We start from the raw sequence: 27,073 nt of genomic DNA, 5'->3' as shown, positions 1-27,073 counted from the left end.
GACACACTTTTTCGCTCCTAAAAAGTAAGAGAAAATGTGTGTGCGTCTTACGGAGCGAATGCAGGCTGCACGGCTAAGCCAGAAGCCAGAACAGGGAGAGGGAGCGTTGCGCAGTGCTCCCTCTCGCTGTTCTAGTTTCTGGTTTAGCTGCGCAAAGCCTCCGCAGGGCAGCGGGATGAAGGCACCCCACTGCCCTGCAGAGGCTTCATAGGCTGTCCCAGAAGCCAGAACAGCGAGACAGAGTGCTATGCAGCGCTCCGTCTCGCTGTTCTAGCTTCGGGCTTAGCTGCGCAAAGCCTCTGCAGGGCAGCGTGGTGCCTTCATCCCGCTGCCCTCCGGAGGATTCGCAGGCTGTCCCAGAAGCCTCCGCAGGACATGGGGATGAAGGCTCCCTGTGCCCTGCGGAGGCTTCGCATGAAGCTACAACAGCTAGAGGGAGCGCTGCGCAGTGCTCCCTCTAGCTATTCTGGCTTTTGGAAAGCCCCGCGATGCCTCTTAGGGCAGTGGGCCGAAGGCTCCCCACTGCCCTGCGGAGGCTTCGTGCAGCTCTTGCGGGAAGTGGGGGGAAGGGACAGAGCGTGCAGCTCTGTCCCTTCCCCCACCTCCCAGAAAAGCCCCCAAGAGCCGCACTCCCTTTAAAGAGCATGCAGCTCTTGCGGGAGATGGGGGAAGGTACAGAGGGCAGCTTACCCACACGCAGACTCTTCCGGGCAGGGGGAGTCTTCATCCCGCTGCCTGGGAGAGGCTTCAGCAGCTGTCCCAGAAGCCAGAACAGCAAGAGGCTATCCCAGAAGCCAGATCCCTCTTGCTGTTCTGGCTTCTGGGATTCATAATTTTATTCTTCCTGTTTTCCTCCCCCCATAACTAGGTGCGTCTTATCATCTGGTGCGTCCTATAGAGCGAAAAATATGGTAGCTGTGTTGTAGGTTGCCTCTTTGATGTGTTTCCACCTTACTTCAACACTTGTTCGGCAGAATCACAGAAGCATTCACAAAGTTCAAGTATGATTTTTCTGCCACTGTTGATTCGAAACCACACTTTGTGCTATGGGTCCTCTTTGGCTGGAGATGGATCTTGCTTCCCACCAGGGGGAGTGATCAGTGTCGCAGTCAGCACTGTGGTAACTTTGTGTGACGCAAACACAGTTCAGTGCCGTTCACCTGGTGATAATCAAGTCCATCTGGTACTAGTGGCCTGACCTTGGATACTTCCAGGAAATTTGCTGTTTTACCCTGGTAGAGAAGAACAAGTTTGTGATGCAGAGGCTTTGATACAAGCACAGCTCAAGCAGCCTTTGTCTGCTCTCATTAATGCTGCCAGTACCAAAGAGGCGATGGGTAGGCAAACTAAAGCCCAGAGGCCGGATCTGGTCCAATCATCTTCTACATCTGGCCCGTGGGCGGTCCGGGAATCAGTGTGTTTTTACATGAGTAGAATGTGTTCTTTTATTTAAAATGCATCTCTGGGTTATTTGTGGGACATAGGAATTTGTTCATCCCTCCCTCCCAAAAAAATATAGTCCCCCCACAAGTTCTGAGGGACAGTGGACTGGCCCCCTGCTGAAAAGGTTTGCTGACCCCTGAAAGAGGCCTATGCAGTTGTCCCATGTGTGATTATCACCCCCTATTCTTGCATTGAAACCTCCCGGCAGAAATAGGTGTTCACAGTCTGGGACCCTCCTGACAGCCTGGTCTAGTTGCTTGTAGAACTGGTCCTTGGTTTGTATGTAAGGGAACATAGTGGGAACATAGACACTCAATATGTTAACTGGACCGAAGGTGGTTGAGAGGTGGAGAGAAAGCAAGTGTTCTGAGCCCTCAGCTGGTTCTGTCGCAGACAGAAGAGAGTTCCCCACTGTGAATCCTACGCCATGAACACATGTGTCTTCCGGATGACCTCCTTGCCAGAAAATGGTGTAGTTCTTCTCTCAGAGTCTGCCATTCGAAGCGAGTCTGGTTTCCTGTAGAATGTCATGTCAGTGTTTGAATTTTTTCAGATCGCAGTCTTCCATGAGTCATTAACTTGCAGCAGTTCAGTGGACGAGCGAGGACACATGGTCTTGACATACCAACTTGCTAGGTGCAAGAGGATTTGTTTCTTTTATTTTTTACCTGGTATAGTAGTTTGGTCTGTTTCTTGATTGATACTCTGAGTTTCAAGCACCCATTGAAGCAGGTGGACAGTGGCAGGCCATCACTTTATTGACCGAGGACTGCCTGGCTTTAGGTGGGCAGTAGCTGACAAGTGAGACATGATGATCTCTCCCACTGACGAAATCTACCCATTGTGCTCGTACCTTACGTCAATCAGACTGAGCTTATAACTCATAACTTCTGCTTCCTGCGTTTTTGCTGCGTTTTGCAGCATTGAAGTGATCAGGGCATAGTCCTGGGCAGTGTGTATGGAGGTCCTGGGCTGTTCAGAAGACAAGACTCTTACTGGCCATACTGATGTGGTGCAAAGGAAAGCAGAGAAATATGTTTGGCACCAGCTTGGCTGCAGGAGTTGCCTGACAGAGGTATATAGTTAGAAGCCAACTGGCCAGACATGTACATGGCTACAGAACTGCTTTTTTACTTGCAAATTGTTTAAAAGTATTGTTTAAAAATACTTTACCCTTCTCTCCAGCAAAATGATAAATGTGTTTTAGCATCGGGGCAGCTGAAGCAAACCCCACATTCCTATAGTCATGTTAGTGCTATAATTTAAGTGAGTTTAAAATGTGAAACTGCAATACACAAAGAGTGTTTTGGGGTTTTTTTATTAGGGTTGGTAAACCTCTGTGTTGTATCTAACCAAGTTTTTACTCAGAAATTAATGGAAATTGATTTTGCTTGGTGTTCCCTGAGCCTGTCTAATGTTGGATGCAACTCTATATTTTGTGCAGAAGCCATCCTGAAGTTTGGGGTGGCAACTGGGGGAGAGGGCAACATGAGCTGGGAGATTCTCAACTGCAGCCATCTCAAGAGCCACCCATCTCAAGGCCATTAAGTTCTAGGTCTGAAATTCCCTAGTGCTATGACCACTGAGGCTGGATCTGTCTGGTGCCTATTGCTCCACTTGTGATAAGGAGACAGATCAGGCTCCAGGTCTCTCCCCTTCTGAGGCCTTTAAGTCTCTTTTTAAGGGATAACTAGAATTCAGACAGCTTGTGTGGCAACCATCTGTAATGCAACAAGGCTAAAATCTGAATTAACAGTTGATGAATTAACTGGAGAGAGAAATGGCCCTTTTTTGTGGACATTTTTGAAACTCTAGCATCCCTCTCTTTCAAGGAAAGGAAAAAGGAGTAATTTCCTGCTTCTGTGGTTGCTGAGTAATATAAGCAAACACAGACCTTTGAAAAAAGCAAGTCCCAAATTCATGATTGATTGATTTTTCTTTTATTAGTTACCTACCCTTTGTGGCAAGGTGGGTTACATTTTTAAAAAGTGGTATTTATGTGGGGAGGCTCACCTTAAGAGTGTGTGTGATTTTGGGGGCCCGTGCTTGCATGAGAGCATGGTGTCCAAAAGCGTGCGAGATTGCGGTGCCCCAAAATATGTGTTTTTTAGGTGCCATGTTCTTGCATGGGTCATGTGACTTATGCAGGAGTGCGGCCTGGAAGACACGTGTCTTGTTTTGCGCTGGGACATGTTGGAGGGTATGACAGCACCATTCACGTAACAAAAACTACCACAGATAACAACATTTTCAAAAGTAGGGGGTCCATAACTTGGCTTTTGAAAAACAGGGTCCTCAGTGCTTAGCTACGTAATTGGGAACCACTGATCTAGAGGCTCTCAAGATGATCCTTATAATTTCTGAGCGGGCAGTATATAAATCCTTTTATATGTGTTAGTAAATAAAAAATGGGGTTTGCTAATACTTCCCACCAATTTTTAAGCAGCCCTTCCCCAAAAGCTTCAACAAACAGCAGATTTAGATTATATTGTAGGAATTAGAAGCTGTGTGTGTATTTGGGAGGTTATGCATCATTGCAAGTTCAGCCAGCCAGCCCAGGAGGTTCCCTTTTAGCCCCTTGCTAGCCAAAGTGATCTTTAGGGTCAGGTCAGGTTGCCGCAAATGTGTGTGTAGGGGGGGCGGAGGGAGAGAACATCAGTGGCAGCTGGACTAGTGAGGCCAAGAGAAACCTTAATGTACACTCCCAGAGGGGCCCCCTCCCCAATTTCCAATTGTTTCACTGGAAAATAAAAGTGTTGTGAGAGGCTTTGTGGGGGGGGGGGAATATGATAGGATGCTTCCCCCTCCCCTCCCTGGAGTTTCTTTTCCACCTAAACCTTCCAGTCCTCCAGCGGAGGACTTGCAGTCTTTGAGCGAATGTGTCTTTCTGGTTGGGAGTGTCTTGCAAGAAGGGGCTCAGGTCTGAGTAATGGTGCAAAGGGAGGAGTGTGGTGTGTGGAGTGGGGGTAGAAAGTGGAAGGCAACTGGCTCAGTGACCTGAAACACTTAGTCTTAATAACTTGCACTGTAGAAGGAAAACAGGTCTCTGTCCCAAGGAGATTCCAGTGGTAATAGACCAGGCTTCCTCCAGCAGTTGCTGGGGGATTGCAAGCAGATTCCAGAGCACATAGTGAAAATGACACAGGGGCATGGGGTGGGGACCATGCTACAAGGTGGGCTCAGAGCCAGCTCCAGCACTGGTATTGCCCCTGGATCAGGCTCAGGGTTTTGAGGCAGGCTCCAGGGCAGGCCTGTTTTGTGAAGGGTGTGTGTATGTACACCCCCCCATGTGTGCGTACACCCCCTCCTTTTGTGACACCCTGGCCATTGACCTTATCAGGCAGAAGGAGGGGATAGTAAAAGGTGGGTGGGGGGTATTTTGCCTTTGCCCTGGTTCCTCCTGTCCTTTGTTCCTTCTCACCCTGAGGAGTTAATGGAGAGCCTCCGCTGCGCCAGCTCTGCAGACTGTTTGGAATACTTTAAATGCTTTGACACTCTGGATGTGCTGGATGGGAGAGGAGGCGTTTTGCAGCTTAATTCATATGCAAAACTGTGCCATAAATCCTGAGCCCTGTCTCAGTTGCTGTGGCACCACTAAGCATTTCATCAGCGCCCCATACAGTATTTCTGCCATCTTTGTTTGCATTGCAGTGACTCATCAAAAGTCTGTCTTGTACCAACACCCTGAGCATTCCTCTGGCACTGATCCTCCCCCCCCCTTCTCCTCCCTTTTTCTTTCTCTCTCTCTCTCTCTCCCCTCCTTTTCTTCCGAGCTTCAGTTTGAAACTGGCCTTTGCTTCAGGTCTCTCGTCAAAGGGCTCTATTCATTGCAGAGAATGGCCTGAATGTTAAGCTGCATATCCGGCCCTGTTCATTGAGATGCTGCTTTGCGCTGCTCCTGCTGCTCCTGCTGAGGAGGTTTGACTTAGTCTGAAGCTGAAACTCCTCACAGCAGAAGCAAGGAGGACAGGCAGGAGGGGCTGAGGCGGGAAGGACTGAGGCAGGAGGGGGCACCTCCTCATTGTGACCCCCCCTTCCAAGCAGCCTTTGCTGCTGCACTGGAGAGTTGGGTGCTGAAGAGGGGGGTTGAGGAGACCCTTCCAGAAGCAGGTGCTGTGGATTTCACACCACTTAAGGTATGTTCACATGAGGGGGGCACATCTCTGTGCTGAATGCTTGGGCAATGTGATGCAGCTGCAGAATGGGGCTATCCTAGCTGGCAGCTTTGCAGGGGTGGTTGGAGGTAGCGTGTGTGTGTGTGTGTGTGTGTGTGTGTGTGTAGAGAGAGAGAGAGAGAGAGAGAGAGAGAGAGGACAGAGCAACCCATTGTGTGGTCACTTTTTTAGGAGCAGTCAGTTTGCAGGGAGGAGAGATCTTTTGGAGTCTAGTTCAACTAGGTGCTGTTGAAGCAACTCAGAATCGGGACCTCCTATGTGGAGCGGGTGGACTGTGTGTGTGTTTTTGTGGGGGGGGGGAGAGGTCTTAATTGTTCCTGTGTGCCAAGGAGATGAAGGGAGGCGCCATTGAAGTCATGGGGAGTTTCTCCCTCCCTGCCCTCAACCAGCTAAAGAGAGGCATAGATTTTGCTGGTTTAAGAGAATTTGTTGGCGTTTCTCCGCATGCTGCTTGTGTTTTGGTGCATGTGGGTGGGGGGAAAGAGGAGGCATCACTGCCATGACATGACGGTTCCCGGAGGATCCTAAAATAGATCCATGGGCTTTGCTGCATTCTTGATGCAAAGGCGAGAGCCCAGGCAGGTGTCTCCTTTGCATGGAGGTCAACATCTCCCCTCCCCGGAAATTTAGAAAGGGGGTGCCATAGAGGAATGCCTTTGGGAGTCCAACAGTTGAGAAGAGTTTCAGGAACTGGGGAGCCTGTCCGTATCCTGGGCTGCTGCAGTAGACGGTAGCCCCCAGTCCCTCTCCATTCCCTGCATCCAGCACTTTGAATGATGGTGGGGGCGGAGGGGACGGACAGCTGCCCGGCCCTTCCTTGGCTCCTCAGCAGCTCCAATGTGCAGGGAAACTTGGAATAATTATGCGCAGAAGTTGCTGCATTTCTGAAGCGTCCACCCATCTCTCTCTCCCCCCTCCTTTCTCCCAAGTTTCCAGCTGTGTCAGCTTTTTCAGGAGCGTGCGCTGCCTGCCCTGATAGTGCCTGTGTTAGAAATCCCATTCCAATACCTTGTAAGGGGGATCATACCTTTTGTGGCGTGTGTACCCCCACCCCCGAAAAAGGGAAAAATCTTTCAGCAGCATCAGCCTGGATTCAGGTTGGTGGAGTCAATGGAGGCAGTTCTCAACGCCCACCCCCACCCGAGCTGGAATGGGTAGCCATCTTTGCCTGTGTTTCTCTTGCCCTGGACTGGATGTGTTGCACTGGTGGTACACTGAGGGCTCTGTGGGTGGGGTGTAGTTTTTTTGAACTCTGTTATATTGAGTTTCTTCCTCCCCTTGTTAGGGATGTTCTTCACAGGAGGGGGATTTTCCAAACACTGGCAGAATCCCTCTCCCTGGTACTTCCTGATTCTTGTGTTTCTGCCAGATATCCTCTCTCTTCCTTTCTCTTTTTCACGTGCCTGTTTCCTCTCCTCCCACCCACTCCCCTGCCCCGCCTACAGATGTGCCCTCTCTCAGAAGCCCTGGCCTTGAGCGCGTGAGGCAGCCGCTGAGCCATGTCGCAGATGCTGCACATAGAAATCCCCAACTTTGGGAGCACCGTCCTGGGCTCCCTGAATGAGCAGCGCCTCCTGGGTCTCTACTGCGATGTCTCCATCCTGGTCAAGGGCCAGGCCTTCAAGGCTCACCGGGCTGTCTTGGCAGCCAGCAGCCTCTACTTCCGAGACCTCTTCAGTGGCAACAGCAAGAGCGCCTTCGAGCTGCCGGGCTCCGTGCCGCCCGCCTGCTTCCAGCAGATCCTCTCCTTCTGCTACACCGGCAAGCTGACCATGGCTGCCAGCGAGCAGCTGGTGGTGATGTACACAGCAGGCTTCCTCCAGATCCAGCACATCGTGGAGAAGGGGACAGACCTGATGTTCAAAGTGAGCTCCCCTCACTGCGACTCCCAGACGGCCATGACGGAGGAGCCCTGCTCGGGGCCCCAGAGCCCCTGCCACCCCCTGCAGCCGCCCTCCCTGCCCTATGCTGTGTCGCCTTCCGTGCCCCTTCCACTGCTCACCCGCGTCAAGCATGAGACCTTGGAGCCTGCGAAGCGGTCCTTGGAGTGCAGCCTGCGGGAGGTGGCTGGGGGCAGCTCCTCTGCCAGCGCCCCGCTCAAATTGTCGCGCGTCTCCTACTACGGGGTGCCCAGCCTTGCCACCCTCCTCCCCAGCATCCCGCTGGCTCAGTACTGCCAGGGGGAGCGGACGAGCCCTGGGGCCAACAGCCTCCCCACCACCGACAGTCCCACCTCCTACCACAACGAGGAAGATGAGGACGACGATGAAGCCTATGACACCATGGCGGAGGAGCAGTACGGGCAGATGCACATCAAGTCCACAGGCGGCTATGCAGGTAAAAGCCCCCTTTAGCCTCCACCACTTTCATTCTCATGGGACCGTAAAATGAGAGGCATCTGCAGTCAGGCAGGTGTTCATTTCCCTGCATTTTAGAAAAGTAGTTCAGTAGGTGGAGTGTCTGATTTGCAAGCAGTTGTTTTGATCCCCAGTTGGCATCTCCAGATAGGGCTGGTAGTAAATCCCCTGCTGGAAACCCTGCCAGTCAGTGTTGGTAATACCGAGCTGGGCAGACTGATGTCCTCACTTGGAATAAGGAAGCTTCGCACTGATTTAAGACTTGAAAACTTGAATGGGAACAGTGCTGAATGCAGCTTATTTCCATTTTGGGGTGAGGTCTCTTATTTCCTTCCCTCCTGCCAGATATAGGTCTCCAGGCTCTGTGAATTTGCTGACAGGGAAGGCATTTCTTAGTAAGGAGTAGTTCATTTTTCAATAAGATGTTTTCTGGTGGGAGGGACTGGATCTCTACATGTGAATCTGCCAAAGGTGCCATTGTTGTCCCTTTGGTTCCTTGCGGAAAGTAATAAGCTCTTAATTTCTGCAAGCTTATTGATGGTGTCTGTTTCCTTATTTGGGGTGTGTGTGTGTCTGCATGTTCAGAGTTTCCTCCTCATTTAATGAAACTGGCAATGCAGCATTACTCTATGGATCAGTTTCCTTGATGCCGACAGATTTTAAGGGTTGCATATTGAGCATAGCAAGATTGTTGAGCTCTTTCTCTTGGACCATTTTCTGTAGCTTAAGGAGCCTGGAAGCCCAGCCCAGGCAGATGTCTCCTTTCCTTCCCAGGAGAAAGAGGCAAGATGCCTTCAGGCAGGATTGGGAATGAGGTGCTGGCTTTGGAGCTGTGTTGAGGTGCTGTGTTCTAAAACCAAAGAAGGGGTGACAGTGTGACTCTTCAGTTCAGGCCACTATGGGTCAGTGTGGTACTCTTGGGGTCATGAAAGAGCTTGTAGGGCAAGAGACACTTTATGGCCAGCCTGGATGCCCCCCGCCGACCCACTGGAGAGACACATTTCTAGCCAAGCCAGCAGGATTTTATAGCCAGAGCCCAGCTAGGTTCTATGTCCATTGATCAGCTAAATTTTGTGGGTGGCTGACAGGGTGCTTGGCTGGCAGCATCTCATGTGCCCAAAGTATGTTAGCTCGGGGGTAGGGGGACCTCACTTTGCAGGTGTTTGAAAAAGCTGGGAGTGTCAAAAATGTCAATGTGCTAATTTGACCAGGCTAAAACTTTCCCTGCCTGTACAGATAGTTTTGGTGCTGAGGAGCAGGTGACTCTCCAGGGTCATCTTGTCCAAAGGTGGACCTCCTTTCCCAGGGAGAAACTGAAATCCATCCTTCAAAGCTCACTCAAAACTTAAAACCCTGAGAGAGTGAAGCCAATCTGGTTCACTCAGAGACGGTGATTCCTTGATGTGAGTCGTATGCCAGGGAAACAACAGCCCACCAGGAGCACCTGGAGCACCTAGTCCAGCCCCCCAACAGGTAGCTCAGCGGGAAGGAACCTGTGGGCAACACCTGCTGCCAGCAGCAGCAGCAGCTCTCCCCACTAGCAGTTCCCAGCCACTGGCATTCAGAGGCCTACGAATTACGCACTTCTTTAAAACATTGATCAGCCAGCCATATTAAAGTTTATTTTGTGCAGTGTTACTTATTTGTTTATTTTGTAACTTTTATATACCGCTTGATTGTCAGAAAAATCCTCAAAGCGGTTTACATAAAGTTTTGCTAGTGTTTTGTGTTCCGTTGCGTGCCATGCACCACCCTATCAGTCCCTTAGGAAATGGCGTCATAAATATTTTTACTTATAAATGAACAATAAATTCTGCCTTCGAGAGTGGAGGTAGAACATAACCAGTGTGGCCTGGCTGTAACTATTGGGCCTACTTCCCCAACCCTCTTGTCAGGATCTATTCACATTTCCCACTGCTGCCTCTCCAGAACAGGGGTCATTTGCAGTGGCTGCTTCTGCTTGGCTTCTTGGCCCAAGAGAAAGCAGGGTTCCTGCAGCCTCAGCCATTTGGGATACCCCGGGGTTTTCCCTTACAATCCTGGGTAGCTCTTTCATGCCTCCCTCCTTCTCCCCAAGGGCCTCAAGAGAAGCCGGAGCCGGTGCCCCTGGAGAGCCGCTCTTGTGTCCTCATCAGGCGGGACTTGGTTGCCCTCCCTGCCAGCCTTATCAGCCAGATTGGGTATCGCTGCCACCCAAAACTCTACTCAGAAGGAGATCCTGGAGAAAAACTTGAACTCGTGGCAGGTAAGGACCACAGGGGCAGGTTTTCCTTTATGCTTATGGACTTGTTGCAGTAACATGGCTTAAAAATTGTAAAAATTGTAGAACTCTTGCAATTATTTGTTTCATTAACAAGGGATCTTTTAATTTCTGCTTGATTTGGTGTTTTTTTAATTTAAAAATAAAATAAATTTAGAAAAGATAAATTGCAGTGAACCAAAATGTAGAAAATTTTGCTTATAAAATTAATCTGACCTAAATTTATTTTGTTTATAAAATTACTTTGTTATTTATGGTAATATTGTAAATGCGATATCTATTTAAGTAGAGTCTCCCCCCCCTTTCTTGTCTTTCACTTCTGAGAACAAATCTAACTTCCTTGGATTCTTATTTCATTTACTTTACATTGTATCTGTGAAAGCTGTGATGTGGTCTTACATTTTTCTAAGCTTTGTTTATGAAATGGACTGGCCACCTTGGTGTCCACCTTCCCTGAGCAACTTCTCAGTATTTAGGTGTGAAGGGAGTTTTAGATAAGAGACCCCAAAGAGCTAATCCAGAGCATTTCCCCCTTGTCAGGCCTTCAGTGGGGGGAAGAAAGGTTGCCTCCCTGAGAGAGCAGGGGCTAGAGCTGGGCAGGGCCAGGGCGCCCTCACCTGGCAGGAAGAGAATGTGCCTTTACTGCTGGCCATTCCAGTAAAGAGTGAAAAGGCTGGATCTTTTGCTGGGGGTGGTGATCCTGAGGGATCTGAGGACCCTCCCTTGGGTTGCCACACTCAGGTCACAGACAACTCTTTTTCCTGCTGCCCAGGTCACTTCTCTGGGGTATGTCAAAAGTCTTTGATGCTTCAAGATGATCTGAGTCAGTATTAACTGCTTGCATGTTTGTGTCCTGTTGTACACCTTGCAGAGCAGAGCTGGGGGTGTGACTTCTGGACCTCTTACTTGCTCTCTCCTGCATTGCTGGAAGTTGGACATGATGACCCTTGGGGTCCCTTTCAACTCTACAATTTTATGATTCTCTCTCTCCACCCAGGCTCCGGTGTTTACATCACTCGGGGGCAGCTGATGAACTGCCACCTGTGTGCAGGTGTGAAGCACAAAGTTCTCCTGCGGCGCCTGCTGGCCACGTTCTTTGACAGGTAGGACACAAAGGAAGGGCCCGTCCTCCTAGCTCCTCTTGACCCAGCCAGCTTCTGAGCTGCTGCCAGGGAGCCAAGTTTGGAGGGAGCAGGAGCTTTAAGTGATGGAAGGGAGGGAAATTACCCATCACATTTTGCTTAATGGGAATTAAAAGTGTTTTTAATTTGTCTGTCAATGGAGGCGACATGTTTCCTAGCAGAAAACATAAATATGAGGACGTGGGATTGTGTCCAGTGTTAGTCCTGTTCAGAGTAGACCCACTGAAGTTAGCAGACATGACTAGCTTAAGTTTGTTCATTTCAGCAGGCCTACTCTGGTTAGAGCCCTTCATGTCTGTCTTTACCAATTATCAGAAATGGCTAAACCCTGCCCTGGGGACACTACACTGCAGCACAAAGGGAAACCAGATTAAGATTAACAACCATGCTGGGTGGAATTTGTGTGTGTGTGTAGATCCTGTGCATTTGCACATGTAAGAGTCTGAGGTGGCTGTACTCAGCGCTGGCATGAAACCTTCAGGAGGTTGGCTAGAGGGGAAAAACAGCCCTCGGGCAGAGAATGTTTTAGCTCCCGCTGGGAGCGGGGAGATCTGGGACCATCAGCATATGGATCCGCAGGTCGAGGGCAGACAGACCACTTTCATTTTGCTGTTCTTTGAAGGAGGTGCAGTGTACACAAATGCTCGTAGGTATAATAAGACATCACAGAGCCTAAATTGGACACTGCATGTCAATACATTTGGAAATACACATGGTAACAGATTTTGTCCCTTATCCTAGAATCACAGAATGAGATGCAGACAATTCTTCAAATAACTGGTGTGAGCATAAATATGTATGTTTAATAATTCCTTTAAATGGGCTGACGAGTCTACTGGCAAGTGAAAATTCTCTTGCCTCTTCTTAGCAACTAATATTTGCACCACCTACAAAGAAATAGCTTCCAGAAGTTCTTGAAACTGCATGTCTCTGTAGGTCTATAGATTTGGTTTCTTTTGACTAAGAAATGGACATGTAGGTTGATGTCTCCGTTGTGCTTTTCTCCCCCCTGAAAAGCTGAAACTTTGGGGGGTTTATCCAGTGTAAGTAATTTGGAATTGTGTTCAGTATTTATAATACTATGAAATACCTTTTTAAAAATTTTGTTCTTTGGCCATGGTGAAGATTCCTTAATTTCTGCTGATTTACAGAGTGAGCCTCAACAAGCCACAACTGATTGGTTTGTATTATCTCCTGTATGAGATTTTTTCTTGGGGGGTGTACCTCTTTGGGCTTCTGCTTCTCCCTCTCTTCTCCCCCCACCCATTCCTCCATGGAAGCTCCTTCAAGATCTGCTGCCTGAAATGGGCTCTTTCCCATGCTTTGGATCCCAGTTGTGGGTTTTCTTTGAATGTGCTCTTGAGATTCTGCTTCCCACTCCTTCCCGGGACAGGAACACACTGGCCAACAGCTGCGGAACTGGGATCCGGTCTTCCACAAGTGATCCCAGCAGGAAGCCACTGGACAGCCGGGTCCTTAATGCTGTGAAACGTAAGTGTGGAGAGGAAGAGGAGAAGGAGCCTCTGAGGGTAGATGGAGAGCTATTCGGTTTATTTTACATCTTCCTTTAGTTGTGACTCCTGCCTTGCAGGAGGTTGGACTAGAAGACCTATGGGTCCTCTACAATACTGTAATCTACAATTATAATTAAGAGATTCTTGCTCTACCGACTGAGCTACTCTATTATTCTAAGGGGTCTGGATTCAAATGCTCCTTCTAAAAAGACACCAAAGCTTTAAAATCCTGCATTTTGGCGTCAGAACCCTGTTTACTGCCTTTTTGAAAAACTTTTTATTAAAGATTTTGTTGGGTTACAAAGGTACATGCATTATCTCTGTTTTCAGATCATAAAGTCCTTTCTACAGGGCAGTTCTATTCAATGTGAGACAGTAATGTTGTAGACAGTATAAGGTTGGGGGAGAAGAGGGGGGGGGAATGTTTACTGCCGTTTGTGTGTGCTGACAAAGTTTGTTTTTAAGTCAGGGCATGAGAGGGAAGATCTTTGAGTCATGGGAAGATCTTTGAGAGGGAAGATCTTTGAGTCTGTGGCCACAGCAGATTTTCTCTCTACTAAGCTATTTTGTGGCAGCCCCAATTGGTTGAGCTCCTCCTGTTTCATGAAATGCTCATTGTCTCATGACAGCAATGTGGAAAGAAGCCCCAAACAGGGGACCCTCCTTAGAGTGTTGTCCCTGGTTGAAAGGGCAGGCAGAGAGGGGTGTCAGGGAATTTGGACACTGGCGGAGCCAGGCCAAGCCATGTTGGCTGAAAAAAGACTGCTGAGAGGTCATGAGCCAGAAGAGGCCAATTGGAAATTCACTTGGGAGGGCGGTGCTGGGAGGCAGAAATTTGCACTTCAACTGTATCCTCAAGGCAACTTGCAAGAATTAAATAGTTCCACTAGCAAATTAAAATGCAGCAGCATAAATCTGATAAGGACAAATGAGACCAGATGCATGCAGAGCCAAAGCAGAGGGTATGCTCTAAAGAGTGTGTGCAGTTTTGCTTCGGAAGGTGAGGAGCCTGCCTGGGCTTCTTTAAAAAGAAGGGGAAATTCTGCCACATGAAACTTCTACCACTACAGGTTTATGTCCTTCTGTGCAGCTCTTGAAGGACTTGGAGACTCTCTCAAGGTCTGGACTTGGGAAATCAAGGCCTGAAAAGCAGGGTAGGGTTAGGGTTCGTGACTCTGGCAGCTGCATGACTGGGAGAATTGGCTCTGAAAGGGGGATGAGGAGAGGGAGGCCTTGAGTTGAGCAATGCCAGAGAGGCTCTCAATAAGTACAAGTTGTTTGTCATCTGCAGAGGCTGGGTCTGGTTTTCTCTGTGCTTGCTTGCTAGTTTCCTACCAGCCGGGTGAGGTGTGATTCAAGCTGTTGAATGCAAATCTGGAAGCATTCAATCTTTCTTTCTTAAAATAGTGAATAATTCACAGTCTACTATGGGACCTTCCAGCACTGTCTCCTTATCTGTGCTGGATGTTACGAATCTTGTAAAGGCGCCTTTATGCAATCTGTAATTTTACGGCCATTGTTCCTGATGCTGAAAAAAAAATGTTAAAACTCTTCCTCTGTTGTAGCTAAAACACCCCCTTGTCTTTGCAGTGTATTGCCAGAATTTTGCCCCAAGTTTCAAGGAGAGTGAGATGAACGTCATCGCAGCCGACATGTGCACTAATGCCCGCCGGGTGCGGAAGCGGTGGCTGCCGAAGATCAAATCCATGTTGCCGGAGGGTATGGAGATGTATCGCTCCGTCATGGGCTCCACTACCAGCAGTATCTCCCTGGACCCTGAATTCCAGCCTTCCGCTGCTCAGATGTTCGAACAGCGGATCTATGCGGAGCGGAGGGGGGATTCTGGAACCATTGTGGCACTGAGAACTAACACGGTCACTGTGGATCAGAGCAACAGATCCAGCCAGCTGTTTGAGCCGAATGAGCAGGGGGAGGGAGCCAGTTCTGTCATCCAGGAGTCTGCTGGCCCAGAAGCAATGGCTTTGGAGAGCCACAGCACCACACCGCCTTTCGAACAGGGCCCATCTGGGTCCACTAGCCGGCCGGAGACTCCGGCAAGACGACCGGAAGGCCCCTACGGAGGAGGAGGAGGAGGGACTTTGTGAAAGAGCCAGGATCATGCTGGGCTTGACCAACGAGGGATCTCTAATACTAAAGCTGCTTGCATGCATTATTAATACAGAAAAAAGAGAAATGTGATCAAACCATTTACCTACTGAACTGCTACTGTTGCCTGAGAAAAATGTGATTTTTATTCTGCTTGTGTTTAAGATGGATGAAGGAAATATCACATTCGTTATACTGTAAGCAACTCTAGGCCTAAGGCAACCTACTTACGGAAAACGGAAATGAAACAAACCCCAGGCTCCTTTAAAATCAAAAATCCCGAGGTTTGTCTAGAAGGCAGTAGGATTTTGTTTCAAAAGAGCTAAGCGATATTCCTCTCCCCCATTCATCCTCCTCCTCCTCCACCACCATCCTCAGCCCTCCTTTTCCTCTTCCTCCTCCTTGTGATGGGGCATGTACAGAGAGGGGAGGGGGCAAGGAGCTGATGGAGGATGAGGAGGAGGCCTTGCTGGGGTTGGCTGCTGTAGGGTGAGGTTTTGGTTTGGTTGCTGCACAATTCCATTGCTTGGACCTTTTGTTTGACTTGTGGACAGGGAGGATTTTTTTCAGGCACAGTCCACTAGGAGTATATCCTGTGCAGGTACTGTTGGGACGAAGGGACATTTTTGCCTGGAAACTCCACCGGTGGCCAGTGCTCAGGATATTTGCTGGATGGAAAGCCTTAATTGCCCTTTTTCTTCCCTTGATGGTGGCCCCTGCCTGGTAGTGGCACCAGGGCACCACACTTTCCTTTGTGTCCCCCTCAGGCAATGGCTTCCCCCAGAGTTTCTTTTTTTTCTTCTTTTTTTTCTTTTTCTTTTTTTTTTTTTGGAAAGTGAGCGCAGGGCTCTTTCTGGCACAGCAACACCCTTCGGCTTCTGAAATGATTTGAATCAGGTTGGGCACATGACACCATTTGTGGGTGTCATGGATTTCGTCCTGAGGAGTATTGTGTTTGTGTGGGTGTGTGGCTGCACAAAACATTCCAGAATGACTCCCATGATACTATTTGGCCTGCTCTTAGATACAGGGGCATCTTTGAGCTTCATTTTGTTTAATGCTGAAATTTTGCTGGCAGAGATGGTGAAAGGCAAAAGCTGCTTGGGCTGGGCAGAGGTGCCCCCCAGGGGGCTAATACTGAGGGCCTCACTCTATCCTGATGCATCTCATGGGACCGGGGAGGGAGGTTATTGTTAGCATTGAGTGGTGTGTTGATGGAGGTGGAATATGGTAAGGCTCTACTGGGCCAGAGTGTGGGCTGCAGTTGCTGTTCTTGGCATTTCTGAAGGCATTTCTGAAGGAGCAGACAGGGAAGAGAAAAGAGATCAGAGGGAGAGGTGAGAAGGGAGTCACTAACTTGAGAGTTTTGTGGCACACTTGGCCAGAATGGATGTCTTTGGTGGCTGTCCAACCCTACCCCAAACCTTATTGTTCCTTTTTAGGGTCTGTGTTTTCCTATTTGATCCCACTCTTTTTTTTTTTTTGAGAAGGCTCATGTAAAATATGAGAACAAGTTTTTCAGTTCTGATGGCTTGAGCTGCTTTGTCTGGTAGGGTGTTTCTTAGAGGGGTACAGCTCAACTTTCACATCTGAAAGGTGTTGGGTGCAGAGCGAACTTTGGCCAAAGGAGAACCAGCATGTGTGCAAGAGGCAGAGCAGGTTGGAGTGGGATCTGGGCTGGGGAAGCAGGCAGGCAGCCTAGCTTGCTTTTTGGGTGGTTGTGTGTCAGGGGGAGAGCAGCCTCATTTTTGCTGCACTCAGCACCTTCCCCTAATATATGTCGGACAGGCGTGGCAGAGGAGAGAGTAGGGGGAAGCCACCATGCCCCGACTGGGCTGTTTCATAAATGGAAGGGCAAAGAGGCCCCTTCTCTGGTCTCTGGTTGGATGGCCGTTGCAGGGGGTTGCCTAGATTACCCTTGGGGGCCCCTTTCCTCTCCACAGTTCTATAAGGGAAAGGTGCTTTTGCTCTGGGATCTGCCCCTTTTCCAACTCCAAAATGGGTCCTTGGCAGCCATCCCCTTAGCCGTTCTAGAATGGTTTATCCCAAGATTCAGTCACCTTGATTGAAACACAGGAGTTACTGGAAGGCCCCCACCTGGTATGTGAGAGGAGATGCTTCACCATGAAGGGTGTGCTGCTTAGGAATCTCTCCCCATTCCTAGCCCAAACCCTCCTTGATGTAAGGGTTTGTCTCTGCTTTTCTAGGCAGGATCCCTGTGTGGGTTTCTGGGAAGGGACCACAAAGAGCAGGCTCTTGAGGGGGGAGGGGAGACAGACTGAGTTTGGGGGGATTTTTCAGGTGCAGAAAGCTCAGGACAGTGGGAGCTTCTGAGAGCTCTGCAATGGATACTTTCTGAGCTCCAGGTGAGGCTCTGCGCTGGAGCCACTGGCATGAGGTGTTGTGGGGGGTATACTCTCTTCCTGGGGGTTCCTCCCTTTGCCATGTGACCATGGAGGCTTTGGAGGGAGTCCTTGCCTTTGGCCAATATTTGAAACTTCATTCTGGGCCCTGAAGAAAAAAAAACTGTGGTCCCTGATCTGTACCAGTGCCACCCCACAAAGGATTAAAACCAGCTGAGCACTGGTGAAGTGGATGGGTGAGGCCTTGAGGAGGGGGAGAAGCACCAGGAGGCTGAGCCAACGTGTCTCCAGGCTTTTTCTGGCCGGGATGCCTCTGTAGCTGCAGCTCAATCAGGCCATTGGCCTATATAGTCCATCCTAACCTCACAGTGCTCAACCAGTTGCCTTTTACAGGAAACTCGCAAGCACTGCCTGAGTACAAGAGCAGCCCTTTCCCCTCATGCATTTTCAAGCAACTAGTAGTTGGCATGGTACTCCCACAGGTCCTTGCTACCCTTGCCCTGTGTGCCATAGGGAAGGTAAGGCAAGGCAAGCCTTCATCTGGGATCTGGCATGAAGCCCTGGCAGTTGACTCCACACCTTCAAGGGCCTAATTCTGCATTTGCAGGTGAATGAGAACTTTGTTATCAGAGTGAGCAGTTGAGTAATGATCTGCCCTAGATGGTCCAGTGAGTAGGGGCAGCTCTGTGGGCAGTGACCCCCCATTCTGTATCTTTCCCTGAGTCAGTGGTAAAGGGGGATTGGGTCCATGAAATATGATGGTATCAAACTGAAAGGATTACTGCCTTTCTTACCTTGGGTCATTTCCTCTTCCAATTGGATACCCTACCCAAAATAATGGTGGTACAAAGTGCATCCAGGAGCTGTTCCACCTGCCCCTGGCCCCATGATGAAATGACCAGAACATAAAGAAAATACTTGAATGGCTTAGAAAAGAATCTGAAGAGAGTGTCGCATTGCACAGTTAAGATATATTTTTATACCGAGCACAATTTCATGTACATTTTTATTTGGGGTTTCTTTGTTTGTTTTTACTTTCTAGTAAAAGAGAGAGAGAGAGAGAGAGAGCTTTAGGTAAACTTGAAAAAAATGTGAATGGTTTGTTTTTGGGGAGGGGGGCCTTCCTTGTCTTCTTGATGAGGATGAGCATTTGCACTAAACCAGATCCGCATGTGGAGGCTTAAGGGCAGATTTCCAAGACGTATCTGTGGATCGTGATTGTCTCCTCCCTGGTGGGAAGGAAGAATGTCGCAAAATAAAAGAATGTAAAGTGAGAATGAAGCCCAGAATGATCGGGATTTCCTGAGTGCCTTAGCCCTTTTTGGATCACTTGTTTTCCATGCGGAGGGGACAGAGAGGGGGGGAAAATGCCAGATCAGAAGGAATGCCCCCCGCCCTGATTTCCCCCTCTTTGTTTACAATAATGCTAGAAATGTCACGAGAGTGTCTGGGAGTTGCTTTCTGACTGTGATGATGCATAATGTGAAATGGAAACGGCATCCCTCTAGATCTTAAAAATAAAATAAAAATGGAAGCAGAAGTATTTATGGTATGTCTGCACCTCTATTCTTAATGCTTGACTGTTAGCAATATTACATGTGTATATTATATATATATATATATATATTAAAAAAGTTATATCAAGCACCTTTTTAAAGAGAGAGAAAACCGAGTGAATTTAGTGGTTGCCACATCATAGTATAAGAATTGAACCAACATTCCCACCCCCTCCTTTTCTGCAATGGAAACATCCCCAGATTGCAGTTGCTTTGTAAATTAGCCTGGCTTCTCCAAGGTTTCTTTACCTAACCCTTGCTCAGAAGTGTGCAATTCCAGGGTTTTTTTTCACTCTAAACCAAAATTTGGAGCCAAAAACAAGACTCGGAATTTTTTTTTCCAGAAATCTGATCTCATTGCAAAGGTGAGACCATGTTAAGCCATAAGTCCTGTCCTTTTGTCTGCTCTGAGACTTCCCTGACAGTTATTCTCTTCTTGCTCCAACTGAAATGGCCACTAATTCAACCCTCAAGTTGCCAGAGATGTTTGGCTGTTCCCCACTTTTTCTTACCTGTCCTGGGAATCCAGTTTGGAAATGGGTTTTGCTTAATTGAAGAAATTCTTCTTTCTCATTTTAATTAAGTGCTGGAAAGCATCCTGGCTAGAAAGTTTAGCTTTTTTTGTAGGATGCTGATTTGCCAGGGTGGATAAAAGGTTGTGACTTTTCTCACCTGGTGTGGCAACCTTTCCTGGTACTTCCCATCACTGAGGAATTGGGACCCTCTTGGTGACTTCTCTTTCCTGCATCTTCTTCCTTGCAGCATTACGTGCAAAGAGGAAAAGCAAATTGGTGCCATCCCCACCTGACAGGGCAGGAGACGGGGGGAGTCCTAAAAAGGGCACAGCCGTTTGGGCATGGTGCTCTCCGGGGGAAAGGTGCCCGGGGGAGACGGGCTGCTTTACATGTAATCATCTTTGCCTGAGAAGAGGCCCTCTCTGTGATGTTGTCTTCCCTGAGCAGCAGAGTTTCCACAGCTGTCCAAATGATGCAGCCTGTGATATGTGCTGTGCATTTTGACCATATCTCCTGTGGCCATTAAGGGATCCCTAACCAGTCTTAAAGGGCCAGGCCTTTCAGTGTCACTGTTACAGTGTTGCTGTGGCTGCCCATGGAGGGTTGTGGTCAATTCACTGGGTGCCCACCTTGGAGCAAGGCAATCTGTGCCTCTGCCAAAGCTGGCATGAGAGGAGGGAAAGAGGGATCCCATGTGTTGTCCTTGCTGAAGAACTTACAATCTTCTGTTTCTTCCAAACGTCCTTTTTGCACTTTTATGTCTGAGGTGGAGGGGAGGGAGCCCAACCTTGCAATACTATTTTTAAGACTCAAAAATGATAAAGTCATAGCTAAGCAAGAAAATGTATAAATATGTTTAACTTGAACCTTTGGATTGCACTTGATTCAGATTGTGTGCAGATCCTTTTGAACTGCCTGAGAGAAAAGTCTTAAGAGAGCAAAAGGGTTTCTCTTGGAGTCTTTATCAAGAGTACCCAGTAGTACTGTAACTCATGACTGTTAAAAATAAATGAAAAGTTAAAAATCCCAGCGCTAATAGGGGAGATTTTGAAGTGCTTTGGAGTTGTTTCAGCCACGCAAAGTTTTGTTTATTCTCTTTGTTATTTATGTGCCAACCCTCAGCTTGAGACTGTTACAGCCATGGCTAACACTATAGATTCAGAACAGTGTCAGGTGGCTGGGCGGGGGCGGGGGTAACGTGGGGGAGTGGCTTCAAGATGTCTCTTCTTCACAAGCCCCCTTCCAAGAGTTCAAAGTATGGTTGTAGCGCTTTTCATATAATGAAAAATCCATGGAAAAATGTGATCATTAATGATGAAAATGCTTTGTAAAATTCACATTTACAAAATAATAAAGTAAATAAAACCATGTGTCTCTTGTTTCTGCTGCCCTGCTCCCTCATCCATCATTTCTGGAGTACAATGGGGGTAAGAAGGGGCTGAGGTAGGGTGGGGCGTAGAATGATTCTGGTTTCCTATAAATCTGGTCCTGTCCCCTACATACAGCGCCTGTGAGTATAAGCCCTCTGAATTGTGTTATGTGCCGTTTATTGACAGATAAATAGGTTGTGTTCATATGTAAGTATTGAGGCACAATTGAATCTTCAAAAAAGGGTTATTCCTCATCACTTCTGGGGGTGGCCATGACATTCCTGTTTTGGAGTTCTGTTTGCTTTTAAGACGGGTGAAAGTGCAAGGCAAGTGGAGGAAGAAATAGTGTTTTGCTCGGATAAAGGGGGACTCATTCTACAGAGGAGTTGTGCGGGTGCAGCTGAGACTGCTGAGCTTTTCAGACACCATCTTGGTTGTGAGTCTTGGGGGACCTGCTCCCTGCCTTTCAGATCTTTCCACCTTGCCTAGGAGGGCTGGGCCCTGACTGACTGCAGCTTTGAAAGCTGAGGCAGCTGAACAGACCTTTAGGTTGGGGTATTGTTTAGCTGGTTTCAGTTCTGTTATTTCCCCATTTGTAAAAAATGTTTTAAATTATTTTAATTCTTTTACCTTGTATGCTTCTAAATCTGAGCTTTTTATGGGATGTGCCTCAGAAAAGAGGAGCTGGAGAGAGCAGGAGAGGTCCCAATCACAGTGGTTCAGGGTAGGGGGAGGTATGGTGTGGGAGGTGGGGCAGGCCAGGTAAGGGGCACATGGCACAGACAGATGGTGGCTGTGCCGTGTGCCAGTCCCATCTCCAACCTGGGGAATTGGCTTGAAATCAAGCTTCTTGAAGAAAAGTTGAGTGCTTATGCCAGCAAGCCCCACTTTTGACAGGAAGCCACATCCTCCCTTGCCCCACACATGTTAGGAGTAGGACAGGTGGGCACTACTGGCAGGGGAACATGGTCTTGTGGGCCAAGTAAGGGGCCCTGACAGACCTAACTCAAGCAGCTGCTTTTCCTTTCAAAGGCCCTGAGGTTAGTCTCTGTCATTGCCACTTAAAAATGGTCAAGTAATAAGTCATGGAGTGACAACTCTGCCAGCCAGCCAGTTCTCTCTTTTTTAAAAAAATAATATTTATTAAAGTTTTAAAGATTACAGAAAGAAAAAGTAAAAAAACACCATTTTAAACAAAAACAATACAACACATCACAATAAGGAAGAAACAAGAATTGGCCGACCATGCCCAGGAGAAAGGCCTCTGGTTTCTTCAGAAAGGTATATTTAAATACCTTTTTCATTTCATTATAGATCATCTCCCAGAAAGTCTTAATCCTTGGGCATGTCCACCAAAGGTGAAAGAATGTACCTTCAGTCTCTTTACATTTCCAACATTTATTATCGGGCAAATGGTAGATTTTTGCAAGCTTGACTGGTGTCATGTACCACCTGTAGATCATTTTCATTATATTCTCTCTTAAGGCATTGCATGCCGTGAACTTCATACCTGTGGTCCATAACTGTTCCCAGTCAGCCATCATAATATTATGTCCAACATCTTGTGCCCATTTAATCATGGCAGATTTCACCGTTTCATCCTGAGTATTCCATTTCAACAACAAGTTATACATTCTTGACAAGTTCTTAATTTTAGGATCTAGCAGTTCTGTTTCCAATTTTGATTTTTCCCCCTGGAAGCCAATTTTTTTGTCCAAATTATATGCCTCCATTATCTGGTAATAATGAAGCCAATCTCGCACTCTATTTTTTAATTTTTCAAAACTCTGCAGTTTTAATCTGTCTCCCTCTTGTTCCAAAATTTCCCAGTATTTTGGCCATTTGGCCTCCATATTGAGCTTTTTCTGAGCCTTCACTTCCATTGGTGACAACCACCTTGGGGTTTTATTTTCAAGCAGATCCTTATATCTTATCCAAACATTAAACAGTGCTTTTCTGACAATATGGTTTTTAAACGCTTTATGTGCTTTGACCTTATCGTACCACAAATATGCATGCCACCCAAATACATTGTTAAAACCTTCTAAATCCAGCACGTCAGTGTTTTCAAGAAGCATCCATTCTCTCAGCCAGCAGCCAGCCAGTTCTCAATGCTCGGAAAAGCTCAGAGGTGGAGTATCTGTTTTGTTTGCAAAAGGCCCTGCATTTGGTTCCTGGATTCTCCAAATAAGGCCTGGACCAGGCCCCTTTCTGAAGCTTAGAGAGCCCCTGGATATTAGTGCAGGCCATTTGAGAACTTTGGTCTCTGGAGCCCAATGTGTGTTGCTTTACTTATTTCAAAACATGGTATGCTATCCCTGATGCATGTGGGAATGGTGGAATGGTGTGGGTGGGTGGCTCGTATTCTGAATCCTAGAGTTCTGCCCCCGGCATCCAATCCTGATGATATCACTGATACGCAGTCTTATCAATTTGATGTATGCCAGCTAGGATTATCACTGAGCAGGGCAAAGATGAGCTGTATTGGGGGGGGGGGGCAGTTAGCTCTTACAGCAACTAAGGACCTAAATTGGAGCTTAGGTACCCTGTTGTATCAAAACATAGTAAGAAAGGATGTTTTCATCACAGGTGTTAGTGCATGAGACTATAGCCACGTAAAAGTGCCACCTAAAGGATCCATGGCTGGTTTGAGCTTTTCTCTTGCAGCCCATTTCCGAGGCCACTGTTCAACATCAAGCATGATAGCGGCAGTAACTGTCAGTTTACTGCCTGTTTACCTAGGCAAATTGACCATTAAAATGCTGCAAAGTTGCATTTTCCTCTAGTTACCTAAAATATATATAAAGCAATTGCTCCCAAACCACAGCCATTTAATTTCTTTCCTATGGATAGGAGGGGCCCCCTAAACCATTGTAATGTAGAATCATAAAACTTCCTACTGTGTTATAGAAGCCATTTCCAAACTGATTTATTCTAAATGAGTTGCTATAATCAGACTTTCCCTTTTCTTGCAGGCATCAGTGTTTTAGGAAAGCCAAAGCCCAGATGCTCCCATACTTCACACTGATTACTTATCAATGCCATTTCCCAAATGAGGTCTTTGGCTTGCAGTATTGTCAGTAGGGGATGGATGGTGGTCGGTTGCAGGAATAAGAAATAGGAATGAATTATTTGCTCCTTCATGACACAGTTCCTAGAGTAAAGGAGCCTTTCCAGAAGGAGGCAGCACCAGAGCAAATGCAAAGCTGGAAAAACTGCCTGAGAACAAGCGTGAGGAAGGGTCTGCTGTTTTGGCCTCCCCACCCCAATTGGCAACTTTTGCATTTTAAAAAAACCCCCAACTGTGTGAATATTTGGTTGCATTTTTTTTCTTTTGGGACTGTGGAACTGTCCTCTAATTGGTGCTGAACAACTGCAGCTACAACTGCTGGTTTGGTGGAATCATGGAACTGGTTACTCATCCTGTTTAATGCCAAATGTGTAGACTGGGAAATGTTGGTTATTATTATTATTATTTAATTAACTCACCTACATTTTTCCATGTACCTTTCCCTGCTGTTGAAGTGGAGAGAACTCTCTTAAATAAATAAGTGCCCCTACCTTAGAAACACTGCCTAGTGCAGCTCTTCCTCATAGCCATGGAGCTTTATCTTATTTCCTTTACTGCTGGATTTGCCTGGGAGAAGTGTGAAATCTAAAATGTGTGGGTCCCTTAAATCATATTCATGAAAATCTGGCATAATACTTTTATCCCTGGCCACCGGCCATACTGGCTGCAGGGTCTGAGAAGAGCTAAGAGTCCATCAACATTTGTAGAGCTGTAATAATAATAATAATAATAATAATAAGAAGAAGAAGAAGAAGAAGAAGAAGAAGAAGAAGAAGAAGAAAAATAACTTTATTTATATCCCACCCTCCCCAGCCGAAGCCGGGCTCAGGGTGGCTAACAACAATAAAATAGTACAACATAGTCAAAACAAAAAAAAAATTTCCTTCCAGTAGCACCTTAAAGACCAACTAAGTTAGTTCTTGGTATGAGCTTTCGTGTGCATGCACACATGCACACGAAAGCTCATACCAAGAACTAACTTAGTTGGTCTTTAAGGTGCTACTGGAAGGAAAAAAAAAATTTGTTTTGACTATGGCAGACCAACACGGCTACCTATCTGTAAATAGTACAACATAGATATTCCCTAGCCCTGGGTCACAGGGAAACTCAACCTCTTGGTTTCTTAGCACTGGGGATCACTTCTTCCCACCCTGCCATCTCATCTGTGGCAATTGCAACAGCAGTGTACAGAATGGTGGCACTCAAGTGTGATGACTTAATGCTTCCCCACATCATTTTCATAGAATCATAGCTGTGGAGTTGGAAGGGACCTCAAGGATCACCTAATGCAGGCACCCCAAAACTCAGCCCTCCAGATGTTTTGGGACTACAGTTCCCATCATCCCTGACCATTGGTCCTGTTAGCTAGGGATGATGGGAGTTGTAGCCCCAAAACATCTGGGTGGCCGAGTTTGGGGATGCCTGACCTAATGCAACCACCTGCAATGCAGGAATCACAGCTAAAGCATCCCTGACAAATGGCCATTCAACCTCTGTTTAGAAACCACCAATGAAGGGGAGTCCACCCCCTTCCTAGGAAATCCTTTCCATTGTCAAAGAGCTCTTACCATCAGAAAGTTCTTCCTTAATGTTTAATCAGAATCAGTTGTGTGCTGTAAGCTCGGGCTGTACATATATTCTGTTAATTGTAAAAACTGTTCTGGAATAGAGGCAGGGCTTCTCCTTCACTTCTTGTCCTCTTCTTCATGGAAGAGTCCATAAACTGGTTTCTAGGGGAGAGAAGGAGAGGTATTTAAAGTTTGCTGACATATTTGGTAGAATGCAGGAAGTCATAAAAAAGAAGTCGTCGTCTGGGAAGCAGCTCTTGAGAGGTGGTACTAATGAACCACATCTCCCAAATCTCTTTTTGAAAACAAAAACGGCAAGAAGTGATCAAGGGAAATTTGTGGGCTTAAGGTGGTTCCCAGGAAATTTGTAGGAGAAGCAAAATAATCTGGGTATTGTGGGAAGCCACATATTATCAGCAACTGATTTTATCCCATATTGTTTTTTTTCCCCTTTGTGTTAGCTGTCCTTGCAGGCTGAAGGTGTGGGGTAAAATTTATGGGGGAAACTGAAATAAAAACCCAGTTGCACAGTTAACAGCGTAACAAAATAATGGTTGACTTCCCAATCCTAAAGAAAATGCCTTGTTTTACTACAGTTAAACATTCAACAGGGCAATGAATTTGCCCAGTGTGGGAATTGTTGATGGACTCAGTTGGAGCCCCCTGAAAAAAAGGGAGGGTAGCTTTATGACAAGGGTGAGGAGCACCTGCGAGCCTCCAAATGTGGCTGCTCTTTGTAGCCCCCATCAGCACTGGCTAGTGTGGCTAGGGGGAAGGGGCGAGGGGATTGGTCAGCCTCCCACAACCACTGGAGGGCCAGAGGTCCCATCCTGCCCTCCACTCTTCTAACTTTCTCTTACCAGGCAGGAAAAAGCAAATCAAAGCTACATTCACACTATGCACTGAAAACGTTATGAGACCACTTTAAAGAGCCATGGCTCCCCCCAAACCAAGATTTCTGGGAGCTGTAGTTCGGGAGTTAGGATATCGCCCCCATTCCCCCTTCCCAGGGTTGCAAATTGCAGAGTGGTTTACCAGTCAATCCCTTTTCGCAAGGAACTCCGGGAATTGTAGCTGTAGAGCCTCCTAACCATCCTCAGCATCTTAAACAAATTAAAGTTCCTAGTACAGTATTATTTTCTTTTTCGGGGGAGGGGGGAGCAGAACCACGATTGGTTTAAACTTTAAAGCAATATGAAAACCAGTTTAACGCATGTCATAGATGTACTCCAAAGGCCCAGCAGGCCTCGGACTTTTCCTCTCCGTTGCTAGGTAACCGCTTCCCGGCTCGCACTTCCGCCTTGGAGGCTGCGGCGGATTGGCGCCCTGCGATGATGCCATCGGCCCGCGCGACTCTTTCCTTGCCGCTGGCTCAAAGTAAGGAAGGCAAGAAGACGGAGCGGACGAGTCAGCTAAGTCGTGGTGCCGCCGCCGCCGCCCGTCCGTCCCTCTCCTGAGAGTGTGAGGCGGGAGGATCCCGATAATGCTTGGAGGCGGGGCGGTCCCGACGGCGATGGTGTTTCAGCCCCTTGAGGGAGTTCAGGGCGCTGCACGTGGACCCGCTGCCCTCCTCCCCGTAGTGATAATCCCCACAACAGCCCTGCGGAGTAGGCTGGGCGGATTCGTTGGGGCTC

The 27,073-nt window shown here is 47.6% G+C and overlaps 1 protein-coding gene and 1 long non-coding RNA gene across 6 annotated transcripts in view; one reads left to right on the top strand and one right to left on the bottom strand.

The window, feature by feature from the left end:
- Positions 1-20,799, top strand: part of NACC2 (NACC family member 2) — a 63,523-nt gene extending 42,724 nt beyond the window's left edge. For 4 of the 5 annotated variants that reach the window (XM_083596417.1, XM_083596414.1, XM_083596416.1 and 1 more), the window contains exons 2-6: positions 7,064-7,955; positions 10,053-10,220; positions 11,233-11,338; positions 12,771-12,868; positions 14,482-20,799. In XM_083596417.1, the coding sequence (XP_083452543.1) occupies positions 7,118-7,955; positions 10,053-10,220; positions 11,233-11,338; positions 12,771-12,868; positions 14,482-14,996 (1,725 nt within the window). In that variant the 5' untranslated portion in view covers positions 7,064-7,117 and the 3' untranslated portion in view covers positions 14,997-20,799. Of the gene's footprint in view, positions 1-4,880; positions 5,580-7,063; positions 7,956-10,052; positions 10,221-11,232; positions 11,339-12,770; positions 12,869-14,481 lie in introns of those variants that run through there. The other variant, XM_083596415.1, reaches the window with a different exon arrangement.
- On the bottom strand, positions 16,467-26,725 carry LOC310754564. The gene is made up of 4 exons (XR_014543860.1): positions 25,440-26,725; positions 24,363-24,580; positions 17,933-19,671; positions 16,467-17,703 (listed from the first exon to the last, which is right to left on the bottom strand). It is a non-coding gene; the product is annotated as an uncharacterized lncRNA (long non-coding RNA).
- Between the last annotated feature and the right edge of the window lie 348 nt (positions 26,726-27,073).

Source organism: Podarcis filfolensis (assembly GCF_964270895.1).
Source record: "Podarcis filfolensis genome assembly, chromosome: Z".
In the NCBI taxonomy this organism is placed as follows: Eukaryota; Metazoa; Chordata; class Lepidosauria; order Squamata; family Lacertidae; genus Podarcis; species Podarcis filfolensis.
Note: the sequence above shows the minus strand (reverse complement) of the source record. Positions and strands in the feature narration are given on the sequence as shown.